Source organism: Triticum urartu, chromosome 3A (assembly GCF_056163025.1).
Source record: "Triticum urartu cultivar PI428250 chromosome 3A, HENAU_Tu73, whole genome shotgun sequence".
Taxonomy (NCBI): domain Eukaryota; kingdom Viridiplantae; phylum Streptophyta; class Magnoliopsida; order Poales; family Poaceae; genus Triticum; species Triticum urartu.
The window spans coordinates 662,015,788-662,035,217 of NC_141875.1; the positions used below are offsets into that span (position 1 = coordinate 662,015,788).

The 19,430-nt window shown below is 46.1% G+C and overlaps 1 protein-coding gene across 1 annotated transcript; it reads right to left on the reverse strand.

The window, feature by feature from the left end:
• Positions 1-6,176: 6,176 nt before the first annotated feature.
• LOC125545817 (putative glucuronosyltransferase Os01g0926700) lies at positions 6,177-9,290 on the reverse strand. Its single transcript, XM_048709852.2, has 4 exons — positions 8,892-9,290; positions 7,915-8,303; positions 7,086-7,327; positions 6,177-6,977 (listed from the first exon to the last, which is right to left on the reverse strand). Exons 1-4 carry the CDS (start codon positions 9,010-9,012, stop codon positions 6,464-6,466), a joined length of 1,266 nt encoding a protein of 421 aa, XP_048565809.1. The 5' UTR covers positions 9,013-9,290; the 3' UTR covers positions 6,177-6,463.
• Positions 9,291-19,430: the final 10,140 nt, after the last annotated feature.

Genomic DNA, 19,430 nt, shown 5'->3' on the forward strand with positions numbered 1-19,430 from the left:
CATGATGCCACTGTTGGGGAACGTAGCATAAATTCAAAATTTTCCTACGTGTCACCAAGATCTATCTATGGAGTCATCTAGCAACGAGGGAGGAGTGGATCTACATACCTTTGTAGATCGCGCGCGGAAGCGTTCAAGAGAACGGGGTTGATGGAGTCGTACTCGTCGTGATCCAAATCACCGATGATCCTAGCGCCGAACGGACGGCACCTCCGCGTTCAACACACGTACGGAGCAGCGACGTATCCTCCTTCTTGATCCAGCAAGGGGGGAGGAGAGGTTGATGGAGATTCAACAACACGACTGCGTGGTGGTGGAAGTAGCGGGATTCCAACAGGGCTTCGCCAAGCGCTGCGGGAGGAGGGAGATGTGTCATGGGAGGGAGAGGGAGGCGCCAGGGCTCAGGGTTGTGCTGCCCTCCCTTCCCCCCACTATATATAGGGCCAAGGGAGAGGGGGGCGCAGCCTTGGCCCTTCCTCCAAGGAAGGGTGCGGCCAGGGAGGAGTCCCTCCTCCCCAAGGCACCTCGGAGGTGCCTTCCCCCTTTAGGACTCTTCCTTTTCCCTCTTCTCTTGGCGCATGGGCCTCTTGGGGCTGGTGCCCTTGGCCCATATAGGCCAAGGCGCACCCCCTACAGCCCATGTGGCCCCCCGGGGCAGGTGGCCCCACCCGGTGGACCCCCGGGACCCTTCCGGTGGTCCCGGTACAATACCGGTGACCCCGAAACTTGTCCCGATGGCCGAAATAGCACTTCCTATATATAATTCTTTACCTCCGGACCATTCCGGAACTCCTCGTGACGTCCGGGATCTCATCCGAGACTCCGAACAACTTTCGGGTTACCGCATACTAATATCTCTATAACCCTAGCGTCACCGAACCTTAAGTGTGTAGACCCTACGGGTTCGGGAGACATGCAGACATGACCGAGATGACTCTCCGGTCAATAACCAATAGCGGGATATGGATACCCATGTTGGCTCCCACATGTTCCACGATGATCTCATCGGATGAACCACGATGTCAAGGACTTAATCAATCCCGTATACAATTCCCTTTGTCTATCGGTACGACACTTGCCCGAGATTCGATCGTCGGTATCCCGATACCTTGTTCAATCTCGTTACCGGCAAGTCTCTTTACTCGTTCCGTAACACATCATCCCGTGATCAACTCCTTGATCACATTGTGCACATTATGATGATGTCCTACCGAGTGGGCCCAGAGATACCTCTCCGTCACACGGAGTGACAAATCCCAGTCTCGATTCGTGCCAACCCAACAGACACTTTCGGAGATACCTGTAGTGTACCTTTATAGCCACCCAGTTACGTTGTGACGTTTGGCACACCCAAAGCACTCCTACGGTATCCGGGAGTTGCACAATCTCATGGTCTAAGGAAATGATACTTGACATTAGAAAAGCTTTAGCATACGAACTACATGATCTTGTGCTAGGCTTAGGATTGGGTCTTTGTCCATCACATCATTCTCCTAATGATGTGATCCCATTATCAATGACATCCAATGTCCATGGTCAGGAAACCGTAACCATCTATTGATCAACGAGCCAGTCAACTAGAGGCTTACTAGGGACATGGTGTTGTCTATGTATCCACACATGTATCTGAGTTTCCTATCAATACAATTCTAGCATGGATAATAAACGATTATCATGAACAAGGAAATATAATAATAACTAATTTATTATTGCCTCTAGGGAATATTTCCAACAGATGCTGTCTGAAGCTGATCTTCAAGAGGATGGCTTCACTGAGAGATTCAAGTTTGACTCCACACCTCCTCGAAGGGCTGTGCTGCTAGGAACTCCATCCCTTGAAGACTCTGAGTTCTCTTCCTCTGCTGCCATAGTCACTGCCAGAATTATTGAGGAAGAAGACGATGCTACTTCACCGCCATATCCTTCAGCACCTCCAAGCTCTTCTGTACCGCCAAACAACACCAACAACCCTGCTACTTCACCTACTCCTCATGGGAACGAGTAGAGGCTCTATGTCTTCAAACCTTTTTGGTCATTACTGACAAAAGGGGGAGAAGCATATGAGATTGATAGTCTTCAAGCGGGTCCATATGGGCGGGTGCTCTATATTTTGCTTCGTGCTTACAACTCTCGTTTTTGCTACATTTGGTTCTTATGAGTTGTAACACTTAAACTAGATGGTCGTCTGCTACTTATTTGCCACCTTGTTTTGCGAAGATAAATTCCGCACTTAGCTCATTCTGCAGACGTCCATTTTCCATTATGCATGTCATTATCTTCATATACTTCACATGCATAGTGGATTGTCATCATAAGTTGAGGTGGATCTCCACAAGTACAACCCTCCATGTGCATTTGCATTCCAAAAGCAAATTAACTCATATGCACATCTTCAGGGGGAGCCCTTGCAACCTATGAAGACAATTCCTTATTCTCTAACAATTTCAGAGATTATATTCCCCGTTGAAAACTTCAACTAGTTTGTCATCAATCACCAAAAAGGGGGAAATTGTAAGTGCATCTAGTGCCACCCCTAGTTGGTTTTGGAGTATTGACGACAAACCTAGTTGAGGGACTAATGTGTTTGTGAGAATTGCAGGATAACACAGGTAGAAGTCCCTCATTGATTCGGTTTTACTACCAGAGATGACCCCTAAAAATGTATGAAGACATTGAAGACAAAGGTGGTATATGAAGATATTCACATTGAAGACTATGACAAGAGAAGACACGATATGAAGCCTATGGAGCTCGAAGACTTAGATCTTTCGTAGTTCTTTTTCTTTTGTGTTGAGTCATAGGAACCACCGTACTGTTAAGTGGGGTCCAGGAGAACCAGTCAAAATGACTGAAGTGATGCCTAAATCAAAAATCTATGTCTTCGAGTGAAGACTATGAAAGCGAATCTTGTCCAGAGTCGGACAAGTCAGCTTTGCTTGTAGCCCAAGTAAAGTTGCCGCGTGAGTTTGAAATCTGACCGTTGGGACACGTGTCAGTTCCTTAGTGACCCAGGGTCATTTCGGACAAATCAGGTTGGGTTGCCAAGTGGCTATAAATAGCCCACCCCCTACAACCATAAACGGTTGGCTGCTCAGATTGAGAGTACGACTTTTGTCGTTTGAGAGCAACCCACCTCGAAGTCTTTGAGAGAGAATTCCTTGTGAGGATAAAAGCCCTAACCACCAGAGCCAGAGAGAATTGGGCATCACTTAAGTCTTCTTGTCTGTGTGATCTGAAGACTTTTTACACTTGAGGACTGTGCATCCTCCAGCCGGTTAGGCGTCACGTTCTGAGCTTCCAAGAGACATTGTGGATTGCCAGTGAACGAAGTCTGTGAAGGTTTGGGAGTCTACCTTGAAGACTTACCAGAGTGATTGGGCGAGGTCTATGTGACCTTAGCTCAAGGAGAATACGGTGAGGACTGGGTGTCCTGAGCTGCGTGTTCAGGACTGGGTGTCCGGGACTGTGTGTCCTAAGGTTTAAATACCTAGCCGCTCCAACCAGACGTACAGTTGTCACAGCAACTGGAACTGGTCCAACACATCATTGTCTTCAACGAGTCACTGGTTTCATCTTCACTTCCTTTTACTTACTGATTACTCATTGTGAAGTCATTGCATGTCTGTTCTATCTTTTGTCTTCACAACGTGAGTGTATGATCTGTTTGGCTTCATAATATCTTCCTACCTGATCCTTATTACACTACAGCTATTTGTCACTGTGCTTTCACTCTGTTGATACTTGACCATGGCTTGCCTAGTGTAGTCTAACTTCCGCTGCATAGTAATAGGCATATCTCTACTGTTTGTCTTCATAACTTCCACGTTTTGAAGACTTTCATAAAAATCGCCTATTCACCCCCCCTCTAGTCGATATAACGCACTTTCAGTATGCGAGAAGGATTTCTTTCCGGTTGCACACGGGTACCAACATTGTCAAAGAAACAAGGGAGGTTTAACCCTCTTTCATCCTCTAGGATCATGTTGTGTAGAATCACACAACATTTCATGATGTTCATCAAGGTTTTTTTGTCCCAAAACCGAGCTGGACCACGAACTATGGCAAACCTTGCTTGCAAAACACCGAACGCTCTCTCAATATCCTTGCGGGCTGCCTCTTGTGCCTTGGTGAAATGAGCCTCTTTTCTTGTTAAGGGCACCCCATTTTTCTCCTTAATGGACTTCACAAGAGTTGCCCATTCGGGATAGATGCCATCGGTGAGATAGTATCCCATTGAGTACTCATTGTCCATGATTTTGTAGTTGCAAGCTGGAGCATCCCCAGAAATTAATCTTTTGAACAAAGGAGATCTATTGAGGATATTGATATCATTGAGTGTTCCCGGCAACCCAAAGAATGCATGCCAAATCCATGTGTCCTGAGATGCTACGGCCTCAAGCACAATGGTAGCATCACAGCTTTTACCGCAATACATTCCGAGCCATGCCTTTGGGCAATTTTTCCACCTCCAATGCATGCAGTCAAGACTACCTAGCATCCCCGGCCATCCCCTTTTTTCATTCATTTCCATTAATCTCTTTGTATCTTCCTCGTTTGGTGCCCGAAGATACTGCTCACCGTACAGCCGAATGACCAACTTGGCAAACCTACGGACTGACTCCGTGGTTGTATCTTGCCCAATGCGAAGATACTCGTCGGTATAATCCGCGGGTATGCCATAAGCGAGTACCCGCATTGCCGCCGATATCTTTTGATATGCACTAAACCCCATGATACCGGCGGCGGATCTACGACGTTTAAAGTAATAGGAGGCGGCCTCACAATCGTTGACAATCTTCACAAACAAACTACGCCGCATTCGGTACCTTCTGCGGAAGAGACGAGGAGGGTATGTAGGTACCTCCGTGAAGTAGTCTTCCATCAAATGCTCGTGTCCGAGAGCGCGGTTCCGGTAGATGGTGACTCGCCCCATCTTCGACCCTCTCCTCTGATCCTTCAGCTTCACGCGGTTTTCAAAGGATTGCACGTCGATGAGGAGGCTCATCATCTCGACGTCGTCGTCTTGCAACAACTCGTCGATGTCCGAATCGTCGGATGACGACCAACCCGACGAATCGGACAACGAGTCCATGTCGTTGTTGTTTACCTCCATCTACACAATACAACAAACAATAAATTATGAGTGCCAACAATGAATCAAAAAGGAAAAAAATAAAACAAAAAGGAAGAACAGGAAGCATACCTGCGGGTTAGGGGCGGGAGGCGGGGGCGTCTGGCGCGGCGGCTCGAGGAGGCCGGCCTGCCTCTGGCCTCTGGGGGGCGGGAGGCGGCTGGGGGGCGGGGGGCGGGGCCGACGGCTGATGCGGGCGGGCGGGGGCGGGGCGCCGGGGCGGGAGGCGGCGGCGCGGGAGGCCGGGGGGCGGGGCTCGGGGCGGGGCGGCCGGGTGCCGGGGCGCGGGGCGGGAGGCGGGGGGCGTCGAGGGGAGGCGGGGAAGGGCGGATCCGGCGGCGGGGAGCGTGGCGCAGGGGCGGGACGGCGGCGGCGTCGAGGGGAGGCGGGGGGCCGGCCGGATTGGCGGCGGGCGACGGCCGGCGGCTTGGGAGGGCGGAAGCGGGAGGTTGGGGAGGGGAAACTTCTCTCCCGCGCGACGGGGGAAGGGAGTGCGGGCTGGGGTCGAGCGCCCCCCTCCAACCCTCACTTCTACGGTTCGAAATTGGGTTTGAGGGTTGGACCTTTACTTTTTTTTTGAGGGTTTGATGGTTTAGGGGTTCTAGTCTTTGCGTTTTTTTTGTTGCAACCCGCAAAAAAACGGTTATTTATGAGGGTTTGAGGGTTTAGGGGTACTACTAGTAATGCTCTAAGATGGGTGTCGACTGTAGACTGCTGGTGCTGGAGTCTGTGGTTTCCCTGTGCAGGCTGCAGGATATCCGGCCAAACTTCAAAAGAGCCAACAAGCATCTGTTGGTCAGTTCGGTCACACGTCTGAACATTATTCCTTAGGAAATCAGCAATATATTTACACAAAGACTGCAGCTACATGATCATAATTGCCAGTCCCAAGTCCCCAGTCACTCAAACTGACAGGATCCAGATGGGATAGCAATGCCTCTTGCAGCACTTGACAGTATCTCATCAGGGATACAGCAAAACAGAGTGGGGAGGAAAATCACCAACTGGGGCTAAGCAGGCCTGACAACTGGAGATCGCAAGCATGTGCCGGTTTAAATCTTGCAATTTCCATTACGATATCCACATATAACGAACAAACTGCACAATGGTTGACACATTTCATCAACTAATATAAAAAGAAGAAAGGAAAAAAAAAGATGAAGCTCTATGGTATACTAAGCTATCAGCAAAGAAGGTAAAAGAAGATGTACATTTGACTTATGGTCAGCACTGTGCAACCATGGCGGTATAAAGGCGCAAAGTATATCAGGTCTGAAAATGTTTATTTTCAAAAAGGTTTTTATACATCTCCAAACCGCGATGCGAGAGATGCTACCAAGGCTTCAGGTCACCCACCGGGCCAGCAGTCCAGTTCAGACGGGCCTGGCCGGGTTTCAAGAAGACATTTTCACCATGCGGAAGCTTGCGAGCAAGCCCGTTCAGTATCTGGTGGAACGCATCTCCTGCTTGAGCTGGCTGGGGGAACAGCATAGCCTGCTTCATCGAAGGGTTTGCGAGAAGCCTTTGCTTCCTCAGTATATCCTCTGTTGGTATGGATGTCAGGATGCTGTCCAGCCTCGGGACGTCCTCCTCGGGAACAAACACGCCGATCTCCTCCCATGGGATGGCGTCCGCGAAGGGCAGGACGATGTCGTCTGCGATGATCACCGGGATGCAGCCGAAAACCACGGCTTCCACCAGTCTGGGGCTCCATGGTGCCCAGCCCAATGGGCACAGGCAGAACACAGACCTCTGCATATCTTCATAGTATGTCGGTGGGTGGTCGGTTGAGATGTCGAACAGCGGGTTGTTCTTGAAGTTCTCCCAGACAGATGCACGAGCACCTCTGTAGAATACATAGAAATGTCAGACTGACAATACAAAACAATACAATAAGAGGGAATAGCAGGATCTATAAGACTGATGCATCAGTTTTCGACAGACAAAAAATTACCTGGCATAGTATCCACCCTCAGGATCATTGCCGGTGTCATAGAACAAACCACGGAAGTATACGAAGATGGATCGAGGGGTCTCGCCAGGAATAAGGTGATTCTGCATTTTCTGCGGAGGCGCAAATGGCGGAATTGTGATGGAGCCTTCCTTCAAGCAGACATGGTTCTTCTGTCCAAAGGTCTGAACCAGTGTGGCACGCTGAAGCAAGGGAAGGATTCCTCGCCCAATTGCTTTCTCTTCCTGAAATAATAATTTAAGATCTTGTTACAGAAAGACAAAATTGTGCTGGAATAAGCATCAAGATAATGTGTCAGTCAGAAGAAAACATGGTATGACATGGCAGATTGGCATGTAGTTATTTTCAATTGGACAGTTAACTGTAGATCTAAAGAGTAGTCAGACCTTTTTTATACAGAAAAAGCAAGCAAATCATTATCTGAAACAAAGGACAGAACATGTACTGAAGTACTTAAGTCAGAGTTGCCCATTGATAAGTGCAAATAAAAAAAACTAGCATCTTGATGCCACACTGTCCACATGCTTTGTGCTGCAATTAGAAATGCCCCAGCTGTTCAAAACACATGTACTCCAGTACTAAACAACTGCTTAACATGTACTCCCTCCGTTCCTAAATACTTGTCTTTCTAGGCATTTCAACAAGTGACTACATACAGAGCAAAATGAGTGAATCTACACTATAAAATATGTCTACATACATCCGTATGTAGTAGTCATTTGAAATGTCTAGAAAGACAAATATTTAGGAACGGAGGGAGTAGTATTCAGTTAATCAAATAAACAGCAAGGATTTGCTCATGTGTCTGTACCTGATAATGGAAGCAAGCGCCAAAGTCATGTGGCGTGACAAAGAAATGATCTGCCCCCTCCGATCTATTCCAGTAAGGCCATTTCGTCGCGATCAGCTCGATCGCGCTGCGCATCATCCGCGGAGACTTGAAGGGCAAGGGGAGACCCGAAGGCGTCAGGTCGCATGTCGGGTACACAGGTGTGTAGAACCAATCCGCTTCCTCGGGATTAGTGGTCCGAACCGCACTCGACAGCAGGAACCGGTGCATGAAGATCTCCGCGGCGAACATGTGGTTCAGGCACCTTGGGTCTTTCTTCAGCAGCTTCTTGTTGTATTTTCCAGGGAGGTCATAGATAAACACCTTGAGCCTCCCAACAGGGTCATCGTCCAGCACGTCACCAGCACTCCCTGCATTTTGTTGGCCAGAAGACATCTATGAGTGTCGCCCAAAAGCAGAGCAAAGAATATACCAAGCTTGATAACAGGATCACATAGCACTTTGATTGAAAGGATTGTATGATAAGCAAGGTCTAACTCTAATACTCTATCTATGCTAAATGGCATGAATCATGATTGCCCTACGCAAGGTACATGTCTTGACTATATGAACTGAGGTGCTAATAGCATTTGGATGTTCAATAAAAGATAGTTTGGATTGAACCAGAAACTAGACAAATTATTTGGAGGTGGAACGGCAATAGAAACTACCCCATTCCACCTATCTGTATAATCCAGTCCCATCTGATTGTGAAATGGGACCTGTGAATTCAGGCTGGAGAAGTCTAACCACAAGCAATCAAATATGAAATTCCCTGATATAGGATGCCAAAAATGCTGTCTTTAGCAGCGTCCTAGATGCAGGACACGAAACAGCTAGAGAAATCAAGCAGTTCGAGTTGCACAAACTGACAAGATTGGGGGAAACCCCTTAATTCGAAAAAAACAACTGACAAAGATTACGGGTATCAAGTCAAGAGTCAAGACAAGGCCCCTCACCTGAGATCCTCTCTGTCTGGTGGCCCTGCTGCGCCGGCGCCTGCTGGGCCTCCGCCGCAACAAGCAGCGCCGCCGCCGCCGCAAGAACCGCAATGGCAACCAAGGCCCGCCTCGCCATCATCTTCCCGATCCCCACAAACCTGCCCCTCTCTCTGTCCGGCTCCGGCGCTCTGCCCTTCTGAACCTCTAGGCAATCGCCAAGGCTAGTTAAAGAAGAAGAGAACGGGAGGCAGGGGAGAGGCTTTTCCGGCAATTCCTTCCTTGCCCCACCAAGAAGCGTTTGGTGGCGGCGGAAGGTGAGCAGGGCCTATCCTAGGCTTCCCTTTCTTCTTCCTACGCCGAGACCGAGCTTGAGGAACAATCAGAGCTGCTCATGTGGGCTTCAAGGGAGGGAAGGGGGGGAGGGGATTAATACTGTTGGCTGAGAGACGAGGAGGGAGGGAGGGTGGGGGAGAGCTGTCCGCGGCTGATTCTTCCCTCCCTCTTCTCGCTTCCTGCGGCTTTCCTTCCTTCACTTTCCGTGCACACCAATGATGGGTGAGCTGTAGGGCTCCGGATTAGTCTAACGCGGCGTGTTTTCCAGGGAGGTTTGGTGAGGGGTCTGCTGCCAGGCTTCTTTCTTTCCTGCTCCCCTCAACCTCACCCACCTTGGACATTCGACCTCTCACTTGTCTTCACCTTGAACATGTCAACTTGTCAACTGTCAAGTCCTCCCTCTTTTTCCCTCATTCTTTAGCATGTAGTAGTAGTAGTGATTATTTATTTTGTTTAGGAAGGTAGGTGATAAATTGATATTGTATTTGGGTCCTCGGTATCTTTCTCCAAGTCTCTAGAAGAGTATGTAATTGATTTGCACATGGGATGGATGGAAATTATACCAAGTGCCTGAGGTGGCTCAGATGTTTCTCTTCCTGATCCTTTAAGGTCCACCGGTCCATTTTAGGTCGAGTAGAGACGCTAAGGAATCTGTGGGCCCAAATCAAGCGGCGTCCGGTGAAAGGTATTGGAAGTCCGTGCCGCAAGCCGTAACTAACGGCTCAAATCATTTCCGCCGACGATCGGAGGGCGAACGGGAGTGGCGTGACTATCTGAGTAGGCGAGTAGTTGAACCACGCGGCATTGGGAAGATACACACGTGTTGTCGTGGGTCATGATCGTTCTTCCACGTCTATGAGAAAAGGCGCTTTCTCCATAGTAATTTGAATTGTTTTTTTCCACATGGGATGAATGAAAATTATACCAGGTGACTACTCTGTGGGCTGAATCAAGCGGGACTGATCAAAGTGGTGGAAGAGCCAAAAGTTGAGTATCAGCAAACCCACTCTGCAAGCCAAAACCGACGGCTCAAATCGTTTCCAGTGGCGATCAGAGGGATGATAACATGCAAGCAGGAGTTGTCTGACCAACTAAGTGGGTGGGTGGTTAAACCCATGTGGCATTTAAAGAGATGGCTACCATGATCATTTTCTCGGTCATGATAATTGTAGTCAAAGTGTATCTTATGGTTGATGTTTTTTTTTTAGTGATATTTTATATTGACATGCTCTCCAATATACATTTGATGGATTTTCTTGGGTCATGATAATTGTAGTCAAAACTACTCTTATGGTTGATGTTTTTTTGCATCGATGATATTTTCTGTTGATGTGCTCTCTAGTATACACGTTTGATAGTTACATTTTCTACGTGTATACCATGGAAAATATTTACATGGCAAGCTTAGTAATATATTTCAATTTTAACAGTCCAATTTTTTTATGAAGATAGCAATCAAAGTTAAAAAGAGGTTTGACCGCAAGATTAATTTGCACATCTGATTAATGGAATTATGCCAAGTGGCTGCTCTGTGGGCCTAGATCAAGTGGGGCTGAATGGAAGTCATGGCAGAGTTGAAGATACGAGGCATTGAAAACCCGCTACGCAAGCCTATACTAACGGCTCAGATCAATTATGGCGACAATCGAGGGGCTGGGGACGTGTTGTGGAGTGTCTCCACCGCCTGAGCAGGCCAGTAGTTGACCTACGTGGTATTTGAAAGATGGCCACTTGTTGTTATGAGTCATGATAATTTATGGCCACTTGTTGTTATGAGTCATGATAATTTTTTGGATCATAATAATTGCTGCCAAAACTTCTCTCATCGTTGATGGTTTCTTCCATCGTTGACTTTATTTTAATTGGCATGCTCTCCAATATGTATGCTTGATAGTTCTTTGTGTATGTGTAGCCATCAAAACATTTTTCATGGTAACCTAGTTATCTCTTTTGATTTTAGCACGCCAAATATTTTTGTCAATGCTAAAAGAAATATTGATCACATGTTTTCTAGAAAACCACTTACTCCATATCACGAAAACATAGGTTGTGACCATGTTTTCAGTTATACCTTTAACACTTTGACTACAAGTATCATTTTAATTATTCTGATTTAAAATTTGGAACTAATGTGTATAGATTTGTCTTGAAATAGTTTTTTGGTTTTATACATATGTTAGAAGGTGCGCGGGCTGCCTTGCCTTGCCACCGCGGTGGGCGCGGTGACCGAATCAGCGGTGGAGTTCGCGTTACTGTGCTGCTGGCAACTTTGGAAACACAGGAACACTATGGTCTTCCAGCGACAGCAGCCGTCTCTGCAGCGTGTGCTTGGATGCTGCCGTGAAGACGCCGCCCTATGGCGTGGTCAGCTCCCTGAGAGTCAGAGGGATCATGTCGAAACTTGGCTAGATGCCCTCTCCATCTAGTTAGTGTGTATCCTGTTGCCTCCCTGGAAAACCCCTCTCTCTCTCTCTCCCCTTTCTCGATGTGTACACGGTTGTCTGCAAAACACTATCCTCGGTGAACATTAAAAAAAACATATGTTAGAACATAAGTTATTGGTAAAAACTAAATCTCAAAGACTGCACAAAAAATTTAGAAGCGTCAGACATGGAGGAAGGACTTACGAGCAGAGATAGTAAAAGTAAATAGCATAAATCAGTAGTTGTAGGTCTATCGAGACGAGCTAAGGGTTTTTGTGATCACAAAGAGGAAACCTGTATAAATACCAAAAAATGCATAAATTATGCACTTTCAATCTCAGTGGAGGAGTGTGAGCCCTATAGTTTAAGGGAAAAAAAATCGCAAATCATATATTTTCCTTCGTTAGGTTGGGAAAAAATCTCAGTGGAGGAATATTTTAATTTTTAAGTGTATACTCGAATTTAACAAAAGTGCTTTACTTGATGTGTGGAGGAGATTGTGCATATATTTTAATAAGATGGCAGGCATGGTGATAGTTGTTGCATCATGGGTCTATGAATCCAAGAAAATCAAACATTTCATCCAACTACATGGATCGGATTCTGTCGATCGTATCGTACCAAGACGCAGACACGTCACCCGCCGGAGCTGATCGCCGCCGGGAAGCCGCCCCAGCCCGCCCAGCCACGCTAGCTGTCCTGCTGGCGTCGGTGATGCACCATGTGAACAGGACATAGTCGTCGATCGTCGACGCGGCGTCTTACGGCGGGCGCTGCTATACCTAGCCTAGGGCCAGCGCCAGGACCATCCCGCTGGAGAGGAGAACCCCCTCGCCCACCGACGGCGTCGTCCTCGTCCATGTCCATGTGCGGCAGTAGCAATAGTCAATCCATCGTCGTCCTCCTACAGACGAGTGACCACCAACCCTGACCTGGACGATGCGTGTCTGCTTCCAACGTCAACACGGACGTGCGGACAACTCTCCTCCTCATCATCATAAGATAGACGACGAGCACGCGGCCGGGCACACAGAACCGAGTAGACGACAGGAAAGATCAGGACGGACCTCTCCTCTCGCTTGTCTTAGTTTAAACATGTACGCCAACTGTCACTCTCTCTATACTATGCTGGTCTCACTCTTTGGTATTATGCTATTAATTTGCTACTGTATTTAGGTCTTCTGTTTCTTCCCCCTAAGACCAGGAACGACTCACCAACATGTGGTGATTAGGATTGTTCCCTTGCACCGCACATGGGATGGATGCAACGGCCAGGAACGACTCGCCAACATGAATCATGCGTCATTATCCATTTCGGGGTCTCGATAATTATAGCCAAAGCTTCTGTTATGGCTAATGCTTTTCGCTCAGTGGTTTCTTTATCTACGCGAAAACTGGAAAAGAAGATCAGAACGTGTTTCACTCGCACACAAAAAAAGAGAGCAGAAAGCATTAGTTGCACTAGTTGTAGGTCTACTTAGGGCATGATCATGAGGGTCGAGGGGTTTGGTGATCAACCAGAGGGGACCCTAATGACCAGCAGAATATAGAAACTGTGCGCTGCCGAATCATCCGCGGGGCGACGTGAGCGTGTGAGCCCCTCTCTTTAGGTGGAAAATGTGAGCTTATGCTTTCGTTTGGTCATGCATTGTTGCGCTTATTTGAAAAAGAAAAAGTGTGCTTTAGAAATCCTCGTACCAGAGAAGAGAGCCACCGACGGCGAGCACGATCCATGTGTTGCATTGCTTAGTACTCCCTTCGTACAAAAATACTATAACTAAAGTTATCTAGACGCTCTTATATTTCTTTACGGAGGGAGTAGTCAACTGCTCTTCCTAACTAACGACGAGTGATGGCCTTCCATGAAATCTTATTCCACTGCAGATGATGAGACGACTCAGCTGGCTGCAATGTCTGTTTTTTATGGATGTCAACACGGGACACAGAATGAGGCGAGCCGAGGAGAAGACACGTCTGTTTATTCTTTTAATTCCCACCTTTATACCCGGCATTTTTTTTTGCTTAGGGTTGTGCACGGTGGCGAGGCTAGCATTTTCCAAAAACCTCAAAGAACACCACGTGCCCACTTCCAGTGATTAACTATGTTCCATCGAAGAACAATAAGCATCAAATATTTGGATACACATTACATAACTCCTAATCTTTTGGTTTGCAAAGTTGCGCTTACTTTAGTGCTCAAACTTCAAGAACACACACGTAGACCCCCAAACTTGTTAAAATCGTCCAATTTAAGGCCAAACTACTCTAATGGATATATATATAGCCGCTGATGTGCCATCCTAATCGCTGTGCACTTCATCGCTGCCAAGTGGATGATGCTTCTACTTGCCACCCCTCCGCAAAAGCAAACCAATAAACAAAATCAAGAAACGAAACAAAAGATATTAAGAGCTCATTGCAATACACCAGCTTGGGAAACCAAGGCATGCGAAATAACTTGTGTTAAACTCGAGGGTACATGAGGTCACAATCTTACGCTTCTTGGGGAGGCATCCATCTCGGGAACGTGGAGTGGACATTGTGAACTATGATGTGGCAATGAGGATTTCATGCATGGTCGACGTGGGGAAGAGATAACGATGAAGGAGGCGTGAGTGGCACACAAATGCATGTCTGGTTCTCGTGGAAATGTTTGCGTGACAGAAGATGAATAATGGGTTGAGCTAGTGGGATGCCACTATCGATGCTGACCAAATGACAAATTGGCATGCTCAACATGCCATGCTATTCATCTTTTGTCAGCAAACATTGTTCGGATCCCATGGTTCTTCTTGATGTAAGGAGGTTGGGGGGGGGGGGGGGTAAATGGACCTCCTTTTACTATGTGTATTTTCATAGTAAGAGTACTACAATGAGCACGGCAGAAAAGTTTTAGGACCTCGGTGTGCTTAACATGATTGTTTTGTAGCAAAAATAATGTGGATATAAAAAAAAGTGGAATCCATTAAAACACTTGCCACAAGAATAAACCTGCTAAACTATAATCCCGCTAGAAATAGAATAATTTTTAAAACCTAGATACATGGAAAAAGAGAGTAAACTACACATCTTAAATTGTAAAAAATGATGAGACGACTCAGCTGGCTTCAATATTTGTTTCTTACAGATGTCAACACGGGACATAGAACAAAGTGAGACAAGGAGAAGACTCATCTATTTTTTTTTAATTCCAACCTTTATTTTTTGGCTTAGGATTGTGCACAATGCCAAGGCTAGGACTTTACGAAAACCTCAATAAACACCACGTGATCACTTCTAGTGATTAACTATGTTCTATCAAAGAACCATAAGCAACAAATATTTGGATACACATTATTTTAGTTTCCAAAGTTGTTTAGTGCCCAAACTTCAAGAACATGCGGTTAGCACCCAAACTTTCTAAGATTGCCCAATTTAAGGCTACTAGCAAGATGCCCGTGCGTTGCACGGAACATCAAGATCTTGTGGGAGAAAAAGATGAACGAGGGAAGGCCTTATCTGCAAATGTAGAGAGGAGTGAGGGTAAATTGTCATAGTTTCTTTCCTTTCCGTTAGATATAGATCGGACGGCTTATATTGCAGGATGACAAGCACACCATCATCACCAACTCTGCTTTTTATAAAAGTATAGATATAGAAACTTCTCTCATGGCTGTATATAACCGTTGATGTCGCATCCTAGTCACCGTGCACTTTCATTGCAGTCGAGTGGATAATTCATCTACTTTCCACCCATTCGGAAAAGCAAACCAAGAAGCAAAATCAAGAAATGAAACAAAATATATTAAGAGCTCATTGTAATAGACAAGCACAGAAACTCAAATGCGTGAGAGCACTTACGTTAAACCCGAGGTTACATGAGGTCACAATCTTGGCCTTCTTAGGGAGGAATCCATCTCGGCACGGTCGGCATGGGGAAGAGATAACGACAAACGAGAGAGGTGAGAGACATACATACGCATGTCTGGTGCTCGTGTAAATGTTTGCATGAAGAAAAAGATGAATTAATGGGCAGAATCACTGAATGCCCCTATGGATGCCGACTATATGACAAATTGGCATGGCCAACATGCCATGTTATCCATCTTCTGCCAAGCAAACATTATTCGGATCCCATTGTTCTTCTTGATGTAGAGGAGTAAAATGAACCTCTTTTTACTACTAGTCAATGTGTACGTGCATACACGTTACTTTGGAAGTATATTAAGTGCATGTGGATATTAAGTAGAATATTATTTTTGTGTTATTATGTGATCAGCACTATATTTGGCATGAAATTAACTGCACGTTAAACATGTTGAGCGCTCGACATTGAAGTAGTCTAGGGCGTTGGATTGACATGATTTGATGGACAAGATTAATTAGATCTGCCCTTTTGGGTCTTTTTATATTGGTATAGATATAGATGTGTGTCTTCATAGTAAACCACAATCTCCCTCCATATCACGAAAACATAGGTTGTGAGCATGTTTTCAGTTATACCTTTAAAACTTTGACTACGAATACCATTTTAATTATTCAGATTTAAACTTGGAACTAATGTGTATAGCTTTGTCTTAAACTGGTATTTGTTTTGTTTTATACATATGTTAGAATAGAAATTATTGGTCAAAATTAAATCTCAAAGACTGCACAAAATATTCAAAAGCGTCATACATGGAGGAAGGACTTACGAGCAGAGATAGTGGACGTAATAGGCAGTGGCGGAGCTACCAGAAAAATATTGGACGGGCTGGATAGTATAAAGAGTAGTAACAAAGTAAAAAAATCAATGTTGTTGTGGGCTAGACTTCATATAAAACTGCATTTTGCTCCAGCCAAGGGCGGGCCATGGCCCTTTCAGCCTTGCTGAAGCTCCGCCAGTGGTAATAGGTCTACCAAGACGAGCTAAGCAGTTCCAAAAACAAAAGATGAGCTAAGGGTTTTGTGATCACAAAGAGTAAACCTATATAAATACAAAAAAAGCATAAATTATGCACTTTCAATCTCAGTGGAGGAGTGTGATCCCTTAGTTTAAGAAGAAGAAAAATCGCAAATCATCCTGTCTTTTCCATTTCTTTTCCCTTCGTTAGGTTGTGATTATATTTTAATTTTTAATTGTATGCTCGAATTTAACAAAAGTGCTTTACTCGATGAGTGGAGGGGGTCATGCATTTTTTAAATAATAAGATGGCAGGCATAGTGATAGTTGTTGCATCATGGGTCTATGAATCCAAGCAAATCAACATTTCATCCAACCATATGGATCGGATTCTGTCGATCATCGTATCGTACCAAGACGCAGACACGTCACCCGCCGGAGCTGATCGCCGCCGGGAAGCTGCCCCAGCCCACCCAGCCACGCTAGTTGTCCTGCCGGCGTCGGTGATGCACCATCTTATATGAACAGGACATAGTCGTCGATCGTCGACGCGGCGTCTTACGGCGGGCGCTGCTATACCTAGCCTAGGGCCAGCGCCAGGACCATCCCGCTGGAGAGGAGAACCCCCTCACCCACCGACGGCGTCGTCCTCGTCCATGTCCATGTGCGGCAGTAGCAATAGTCAATCCATCGTCGTCCTCCCACAGACGAGTGACCACCAACCCTGACCTGGATGATGCGTGTCTGCTTCCAACGTCAACACGGACGTGCGGACAACTCCTCCTCGTCATCATGAGATCGACGACGAGCACGCGGCCGGCCGGGCACACAGAACCGAGTAGACGACAGGAACGATCAGGACGACGGACCTCTCGCTTGTCTTAGTTTAAACACGTACGCCAACTGTCACTCTCTTTATGCTATGCTGGTCTTGCTCTTTGGTGTATGCTATTAATTTGCTACTGTATTCAGGTCTTCTGCTTCTCCCCTCCAAGACCCTTTAACAATGTGGTGATTGGGATTGTTCCCTTGCACCGCACATGGGATGGATGGATGCAGCGGCCGCGAACGGCTCGCCATCATGGATCATGAGTCATTATCCATTTTGGGGTCTCGATAATCGCGGCCAAAGCTTCTGTTATGCCTAATGCTTTTATACTCAGTGGTTCCTTTATGTACGCGAAAACTGGAATAGAAGAGCATAAAGCATTGGTTGCACTACTTGTATGTCTACTTAGCATGATCATGAGGGTCCAGGGGTTTGGTGATCAACCGGAGGGGGCCCTAATGACCAGCAGAATATAGAAACTGTGCGCTTCCGAATCATCCGCGGGGCGATGTGAGCGTGTCAGCCCCTCTCTTTAGGCGGAAAATGTGAACCTGTGCTTTCGTTTGGTCATGCATTATTGCACTCGTTTGAAAAAGGAATGTGTGCTGCTCAAAAAAAGAAAAAGGAATGTGTGCTTCACAAAATCTCGTACAAGAGAAGAGAGCCACCGACGGCGAGCACGATCCATGTGCTGCATTGCTTAGCAGTCAACTGCTCTTCCTAAGTCCTAACTAACGACGAGTAATGGCCTTCCATCAAATCTTATTCTACTGCAGGTGATGAGACGACTCAGCTGGCTGCAACGTGTGTTTTTGATGGATGTCAACACGGGACACAGAACGAGGCGAGACGAGGGGAAGACACGTATGTTTATTCTTTTAATCCCTACCTTTATATCTGGCATTTTTTTGCTTAGGGTTGTGCACAACAGTGAGGCTAGCATTTTCCAGAAACCTCAGAGAACACCGCGTGCTCACTTCTAGTGATTAACTATGTTCTATCGAAGAACCATAAGCATCAAATATTAGGATATACATTATGTAACTCCTAGTCTCTTGGTTTGTAAAGTTGCACTTACTTTAGTGCCCAAACTTCAAGAACACGCACGTAGACCCTGAATTTGTCAAAATTGTCCAATTTAAGGCTAAACTACTCTAATGGCTATATATAGCCGCTGATGCGGCATCCTAATCGTTGTGCACTTCATCGCTGCCAAGTGGGTGGACAATGCTTCTACTTTCCACCTCTCCGCAAAACCAAACCAATAAACAAAAGATTTTAAGAGCTCGTTGTAATACACCAACTCGGGGAACCAAGACGCGCAAAACAACTTGCGTCAAACTCAAGGTTACATGAGGTCACAATCTTGGCCTTCTTCAGGAGGCATCCATCTCGGGAAGGTGGATTGGACATTGATGTGGCAATGAGGATCTCATGCACGGTCGACGTGGGGAAGAGATAATGATGAAGGAGAGAGGCGTGAGACGCACACAAATGCATATCTGGTTCTCGTGGAAATGTTTGCGTGACGGAAGATGGATAATGGGTTGAGCTAGTGACATGCCACTATGGATACACATTATTCGCACGGTCAACACGCCGAGTTATTCATCTTTTGTCACTCAAATATTGTCTGGATCCCATGGTACTTCTTCATGTAGGGGGGGGGGGGGGGTGGACCTCCTTTTACTATGTGTGTTTTTATAGTAAGACTACTACAATGAGGACGGCAGACAAGTTTTAGGACATCGGTGTGCTTAACATGATTGTTTTGTAGCAAAAAAATGTGGATATAAAAAAATGTGAAATCCATTAAAACACTTCCTGCAAGAATAAACCCGCTAGAAATAGCACATTTTTAAACCTAGATACATGAAAAAAGAGAGTAAAACTACATATCTTAAATTGTAAAAATTGATGAGATGACTCAGCTGGCTTCAATATATGTTTCTTACGGATGTCAACACGGGGCACAGAACAAAGCGAGACAAGGAGAAGACTCCACTGTTTTTTTTTAATTCCAACCTTTATTTTTTTGGCTTAGGATTGTGCGCAATGCTAAGGCTAGGACTTTTCGAAGACCTAAAAAACACCGCGTGATCACTTCTAGT